Source organism: Monopterus albus, unplaced genomic scaffold (assembly GCF_001952655.1).
Source record: "Monopterus albus unplaced genomic scaffold, M_albus_1.0 scaffold26.1, whole genome shotgun sequence".
NCBI lineage: Eukaryota > Metazoa > Chordata > Actinopteri > Synbranchiformes > Synbranchidae > Monopterus > Monopterus albus.
Window position 1 is genome coordinate 1,257,008 of NW_018127906.1, and position 7,514 is coordinate 1,264,521.

Genomic DNA, 7,514 nt, shown 5'->3' on the forward strand with positions numbered 1-7,514 from the left:
AGCTACAACTCTGCACATCACCCTTGTTCTTAAAGATCGGCACTAGTACACTTCTCCTCCATTCCTCAGGTATCTTCTCACTTTCTAAAATCCTGTTGAACAAACTAGAACAAACTTTCCTACCTGTCTCCCTGATCACTTCTGCTGTAGTTTCCCAGTCATCTGGAAGTTCTTCCTGACCACCAGAGTCATCCTACACACCACCACCCGATGTTGTCTGGCTACACTCTCTCCTACCACCACTTTGCAGTCACTAATCTCTCCCAGATCACCTCGTCTACATAGAATGTAGTCTGCCTGCGTACTCCTACCTACACTCTTATATGTAACTCTATGTTCCCCCCTCTTCTGGAAATAGTTGTTAACTACAGCCATTTCCATCCTCTTAGCAAAGTCCACCACCATCTGTCCTTCTAGGTTCCTTCCCTTAACACCAAACCTGCCCATCACCTCCTCATCACCTTTGTTCCCCTCACCAACGTGCCCGTTGAAGTCTGCCCCAATCACCACTGTCTCCCTTCTGGGAATAGTCTCCATCACCTCCTCTAACTCACTCCAGAATCTCCCCATCTCTTCTAACTTGCACCCTACTTGTGGAGCATAACTACTGACTACATTCAACATTACCCCTTCAATTTCCAACTTCAAACTGATCACCCTGTCTGACACTCTTTTCACCTCTAAAACATTCCTCACGAGCTCCTCCTTCAGGATCACTCCTACCCCGTTTATCTTCCTGTCCACACCTTCCTCTCCTTCTTCGACCAACAGTAGTCCAATTTCTGCCAGTACCCTGTAGGTCAACAGCAGAGGTGGCGGTCGTTGTTAACCCGGGCCTCGACCGATCCGGTATGGAATTCGCACTGATGATTTGCATGTTTAAATTTGGCATGTTTTTACGTTGGATGCCCTTCTTGACGCAACCCTCTCTATCCGGGCTTGGGACCGGCACAGAAGTCACTGGCTTGCAACCCCTGTGGCTAGATTTGGAAACAACAAACATATGATCACAATAATGTGTGTGATCCTGTTCACATCACCAGGGCTTTTATTTTCACACATATAATACAGTTCGAGTCAAAACCATTCTCGCTGTGGCTCGTGTCCCACAACACGACCTGCGTTGACGTGCCACCTGGGTTCAGACACTGACGACTGAAAAGTCTGTTACTGTGGGAGAAGTTCCAGTTCACTCTCACTCCCTGGTATCCTCCCCTTTAGTCCGCTTCCTCCCCTGAGGCACATCTTCCTTTCTTCTTCTTCTTCTTCTTCTTCTTGGCATCCCCATCCTCGATCCCGCTGGAGAACTCCGAGCGAATCAAGCTGACCTCCCTCTGAACGGGACATACCCTGAGGATGAGAAAGTGTCGATTAAAGAGTAACAAGTGTGTCATCGATGTGCACTGTGACTACAGACAGGGTGGGTATTTATGGAGTATCAATATTACAATAATAAATGAACAATGAATCAATCGCTGATCATTTTGGCTGCTGTACAAATGCACTACATTCTACTGAGAGCTGTTCCTCTTATTGTGTCCACACATTTATTTCAGTGAGGCTAAACATCAGAACCAGGTCTCAGTATAACCCGGTCCAGTTGAGCAGCAGCACAATCTGCAGTGACCACAGACGTGAACCAACACCATAGTGAAACAGTCCGAATACAAACATCATCACCTTCATGACGGAGGGTTTACTGCAGCGCTGCTGGATCAGACTGGCTCAGTCCGACACAGGGGTTCCTAATAAACTGACCACTGAGTGTGTATCTTAACCTAACAACTTTATTAGCTGAGGAGCACCTGAATGCACCCTGACTGTGGGACACAGAGGAAGCGGAGTCCAAACACACACCTGTAATTATATCTGTACTGCCCACTGTGTGTGTGTGTGTGTGTGTGTGTGTGTGTGTGTGTGTGTGTGTGTGTGTGTGTGTCAGGTCTTGTCCCGACATGCCAGCTGTGAACCACAAACTCAACAGCACACCGTGTAAACATGATGTGTGACTGAAGGGAGCTCATACATAATTAATAATGCCTTTCAGCAGGTGTGTGTTAACGAGCAGAGACAGAGACACACACACACACACACACACACACACACACACACACAGTTCAATGTAAAACTGGCAGAAAAATTAACATTTTTATGAAAACATAGATCCAGTGTTTGTGGACTTTAGGCAGAGCCATCACTGTCACACCTACTTTATATTAACACTGTTGTTGAAGGACGCAGATGGTGATTCAGTCTGTCATTCCCCACCAACCCCATCCACAGACCAACAGCACCAGTAAACGTGGTGTCCTCACCATCATGCGAGTCCAGACCCTGGTCCAGCTCATCGCTCTGACCTTCACTGTTGTCCACCAGCTACTAAACCCGTCCAGTGAGCTACACCGCAGGGTTCCTCCTCGGGGAACATGGGAGGTGTCTGTTTCCACCAACCAGAGTCACTGCTCTGTGTTCCAGTTGGTCCACCAGCTCCCCACACAACATCATGTTGGAGCTGTTTACTGAACCAACTGAGTCTGTGTGAAACCAACTTAATTCAAATGGAGCTGAGTCAAGAACAGCAGATGATGATGCACAACATCTGGGTGATCAGATCTGTCAGCATTGAGGACTAGCCAACTGGCTGACAAACGTAGTGCATGTTCTAGAAGGGCCTTCAGAATAAAAGTACCCTAGTGAAAGCTTTTAATGTGAAGAGCAATAGCAGGAAGTGTTCGGTGTGTCTCAGCAGTGACTGGACACAGCTGAGACTCGGCTCAAATCAGTCAAACAAAGCTGAGATGAGGAGTGAAAGTAAAACTCAGACCACGGAGACGTGCTGACTCGCTGGTCTCCAGCATGGACACAGAGCACCACAGGATGGTCCGCTCTGATCCAGGACCTCAGCAGACCACCTGGGGCCCCTGTGGTGCACCTGTCCTCACAACGGCTCAGTGTGGTTATAGTGGGCCAACATCAAACTCACCTCTTGTCTCCAGCTCTGCCCCGCCGTGCTGTCTGGCTGCTGGCTAGCTTCCTCTTCTGGGTCTGGACTAGACTCCTGCTCTGCTTCTTGTTGTGGTTTCCGGAGGCAGAGCTCAGACCCTGCGGAGCGTCTCTGAGGCCGAAGCTCTTGGCGGTGTGTCCCAGGTGGAGCGAGCGGATATGGAAGATGTGTTTGAGGTGAGCGGGGTAGGTGGTGTAGGCCCGCAGGAAGGACTGTAGTGCTGATGACATCACAGTGACATCACCAGGTCAACCAATGGCTTCACACTCACAGACAGGCAGAAAATGAAAGAGCTGTACCTTTCTTGGCGGTTTGGACCGAGTCCTGGTCTGAGTGGACAAAGTCCTCAAACTGGGTCTGTAGCACAGTGGCCCTCTCTCGGGTCTCCTGCTCCAGAGCTCTGGACGAACTCTGCAGACAAGCACAACTAAACCTTGATCTTCCCTGTGAACCTCCACTGGACTGAGACAGGAGATTCAAACTACACTTATTTTAATTATTTTTATCTTTGCTACCATCAGGGTCTTTGTACAAATTTAACTGTTAATCCACTCATTTGGTAATGTGTTACTTTACCCTGGGATTCCAATCAGAGTCTAATGCTTTAATGCTTCCACGGTGGGAACCTGACCAGCCCTACACCCTGAACATCCTTTAACCATCACCAAGCGTAGCTTCCAGGGTCGACGCCAACTGTCCTGCTTTGTTTCTCCACTGTACTTTCTCTGTCGTCCTCAGTTTAGATGAGGGAGGGGCTGCTCCCCCCACATGCAGTCAGCTGTGCGTTTACACATGGCGCGTGTAACGCTAATACTCATTGTGTGAGGACGCAAACATTTAACTGATCACCGATGACTGCTCTGCGTGCACTGCACCCCCCCCCCCAAACCCCCCAGTCGCGTTCCTATGATGGACAAACTCCTCAACAGTGATTAATTAAATATTAACACCGTCTAGATCAAGTGGCGCCACTGGCGGTGAAGCCCACAGCGATCAGACTGACACCGCTGAACATGCCAGGGAATCAGCAGCTTCAATCCTCCTGGATGTCCTGTGACAGACTCACACAGTAGGTCAAGTCAGAGTCTGAACGTCCTGCAGGTTCACATCGGGTTTCTTTAGAGCTGCTTCAGTCACTGTATATCACCCGCTGCCTTCAGATATCAGCAGCAGAGACACAGCAGGTGTCCTCTCAGCTGCCTGTTGGTTCAGATACATGAGGATACTCCAGACTGAGCAGTAGGCCCAGTCCTCACTGTGCTGTCACCTCGGCTGCACATGCGGCCATATGAGAAATAAGAATTAAGCTCTGACCCTCTGCGAGACATTACACACAGGTAGGAGCTACCAGAAACCTGAGCCGGGGGTCCTTCCTGCCAAAGGCACTCAAATGCTGAATGCTTAGTTCTCTAGTTTACTGACCTGCAGCATCTTCATGCTTCCACAACGACGACTGCCACAGCCAGAGGCCTTATGTTTTCAGATTGTCTGTACGTCTTGTTTAACATTTGACACAAGTGTCCATTTGGACTCAAAGATGAACGGTTTAGATTCTGGTGGTTCAAGGTCAAGGTCAGTGACCTCATGAATTTGCCACGTGGGCAGAGGTGTGCCACCATGTGGCACCATGTGGCACACCTCTGGGTAACTGGGTCATTTTAACCAACTGTATACTTCTCCTGTAAAATCCAGGTTTTTCTACATGTACCTGTTTTTGTCTGCATTGCCCATGTACTGTGCTGTTGTTTAACTGTGGTGAAGCTGTGTAGACAATATAGGTCCTCACCTAAACCTAAAAAAAGACAGCTACACCCATGGAGCTTTCAGCTCCACCCAGCTCAAAACCTTGAACACTGTGCAGCCGCATCTGGAAACACCTCTGGACCCTTAAGATCTGAAGTCTGGTCTCCCCTGGTCTGAGGAGCCCAGGTGTGAGTAAGAAGGTGCAAGGTACCTTGCTGTGGTATTTGCCCCGCCCCTTGTAAGTGTCATCCATCATCAGACAGGACAGGATGTCCAGCAGCTTCATCTCTGATAGGCTGAAACACAACAAGAAAGGAACACTGCAGCACCATCAGCAGTTCCATTTGCACGGTACTGTATGCGGTTGTAAGGAAGCTGCTGCTCTACATGTAGTTGTCATATGGTGTGGGAAGGTGACTGGATATCAGTTAACTAACCTGATGTTGTGATTGGCCAGCTCAGTGATGAAGGCAGTCTCAGCAGGGGTGACGAAGAGCAGGCTGCTTCCTCCTCCTCCGATACGAGCTGTCCGTCCGACACGGTGAACGTATTCTGCTGCTGCTGTCGGAGGAGTGTACTGCAGAAACACAGAAGCATTTACTACATGGTAACTGTAGTACCACTTTTAAACCACGCCTACTCTGACTGGAGGTTGGTCATTAGTTGTGGAAACACAAAAGGATTATTGAATGAGACAAAAAACATCCACACAAACACAAAGAGAACGAAGATGGGGGATTTGCTCCCGTGTCATCATCCCAACCTGAGCCTTCAGTCCGTATGAACTAGTATGATGCTTAAGATCTAAGCCAGTAACTGGATGAGACAACCCAGGTGGACACACCTGAACTGTCCACTCTGATCCTGACAACCTTTGTAGCTGTTTTCATGTCCTGACTCTTTATTTACCTGAACAATCCAGGTGACCCGAGGAAGGTCCAGACCTCTGGCCGCTACATCCTGAAATATGCGTCTCAGTGTTAGAACATAAAACACTTGTAGAGCACGTATGACAGAGTCAGCATGGTGGGCAGCAGACACACTGACCGTACAGAGCAGGACCCCAGACTGAGTCACTGAAAACTGCTGGAAGACGTCAGAGCGCTCCTGGTGGGGAAAACAAGCACAGACTGACTAAGCTCAGGTACACCAGCACCAAAGAGTAGAGAAAGGCTGGATTTAGAAACACTGACATGGGGGTCTCACCTCCTGCTTCAGGTTGCCATGGAGACGCATGAAGCGAAGCTGAGACTTGTCACTGGCCGAGGGCCCCGTGAGGACGGAGGTGAACAATGAGTAGAGGAACTCGACAGCCTCGCAGCTCGAGACAAAGACGATGAGTTTGTTGTCACGGAAAAACTACAACAAAGAGAGCATTTCTATTATTTTGTCCACCCTGTTCATATCACAGAGACTAAACACCAGAAACATCTCCGTGTAAGACGGTACAGGTAAACAGCAGTACAACCTCCAGCCTCCACCACAACCAGCAGTTGACTTAGGTGTACCTAATAAACTGACACTGCATGTTCAATCTGGTTACCTTGCATTTGTCCAGTATGAAAGCAGCCAGACAGACCAGTCGGATCTTACTGGGAACCACCACCACATACTGCTTCAAAGACTCTGGCACAGCAAAGCTCTCCGACTGGCTGGCTGAGCTGGGGTCAGAGGTCACAGCGGTGGTGAGGTCAGAGGAGGCGGGGCCAGACATGTGGATGCTGACTGGGTCGTTTAAACACAGGTCTGCTAATCGGGTCACAGCTGAAACACAGCAGGATGCAAACCTTGATTTATGGTTCTTCATAAAATCTAGGCGGTACCTACGCCGTCTGTAACGGGAAGCCTGGCCCCCTACACCGTCGGTAACGCATAGCCTGAGGTTGAAAACCTCACCCTAAGCAATACAAGTATATGCGTTTATAGTATATGAAGTACAGTGACCTCCAAAGGGAAAAGAGTTCAAACAGAAAAACAGAGAACGAGATCACAGATGACATTTCGAACAGAAATCAAAACAGAAACAGAGCTGAAGTGAAACACCATGTCCTTACCGTGTGTTAGTGTAGCAGACAGCAGGACATTCTGTCGACTTGGTCCTGTAGAATTCAGACTGTTTAATATGATGGTCAGATCCCTCTCAAAGCCCAGGTCCAACGTCCTGAAGACACACGGGTAAAGTGCTGCTAAGAACTGACACTGGATCAAGGTCAAAAGACAATTATACAAAGTGACAGGATTCTTTAGTTTTTGATCACATGTCCCTGTCAGTAAAGCTTCTCAGCTTGTGAATGTTTGTGTAATTGCTGATAGAACTTCCCTTTCCTACACCTACTCAGTAAACAAAACGCAACATGTGAAGTAGAGTTAAAGCTGCTCAAAGAGCGATTTTTCTCCTCTGTTGCATTTAGCTTCACAGTTTTTCCTCAGAAAACAATTAGTGTGGACTATCTCCATTTCTGAGGGAACAAACCGACATGGAGTTCCTCAGGGCTCAATTCTGGGTCCTCTTCTGTTCAGTCTCAAAAAGCCTCCACAAACTCAAACAAGAGGAGGAGTGGAGGTCTATGGCACAAGCCAATTAGCTGGAACAGGGTCTGGACACCACATTCACTTGTGCTGCTGGTCTCTGGATGGGGGTTGTGGGAAGTAACAGACAAAACCACCAGCTGCGTCCTGTAACAGGGAGCACACACTTCTCTGTAGCTACTCATGAAAGAAAGGAAATACTGAAATCAACAGGGAGGTGGCCGGTCTGGTGTCATGG

The 7,514-nt window shown here is 48.5% G+C and overlaps 1 protein-coding gene across 4 annotated transcripts in view; it reads right to left on the minus strand.

Annotated features, from left to right (window-relative positions):
* Positions 1–1,025: 1,025 nt before the first annotated feature.
* The window catches only part of ddx31 (DEAD (Asp-Glu-Ala-Asp) box polypeptide 31), a 14,700-nt gene continuing 8,211 nt past the window's right edge, over positions 1,026–7,514 (minus strand). For all 4 annotated transcript variants that reach the window (XM_020595281.1, XM_020595284.1, XM_020595282.1 and 1 more), the window contains exons 12-21: positions 6,802–6,908; positions 6,291–6,511; positions 5,954–6,106; positions 5,795–5,854; positions 5,657–5,707; positions 5,185–5,324; positions 4,959–5,043; positions 3,304–3,415; positions 2,984–3,224; positions 1,026–1,350 (exon numbers count right to left, since the gene is read on the minus strand). In XM_020595281.1, coding sequence (XP_020450937.1) covers positions 1,218–1,350; positions 2,984–3,224; positions 3,304–3,415; positions 4,959–5,043; positions 5,185–5,324; positions 5,657–5,707; positions 5,795–5,854; positions 5,954–6,106; positions 6,291–6,511; positions 6,802–6,908 — 1,303 coding nt within the window. In that variant the 3' untranslated portion in view covers positions 1,026–1,217. The remainder of the gene's footprint in view (positions 1,351–2,983; positions 3,225–3,303; positions 3,416–4,958; positions 5,044–5,184; positions 5,325–5,656; positions 5,708–5,794; positions 5,855–5,953; positions 6,107–6,290; positions 6,512–6,801; positions 6,909–7,514) is intronic.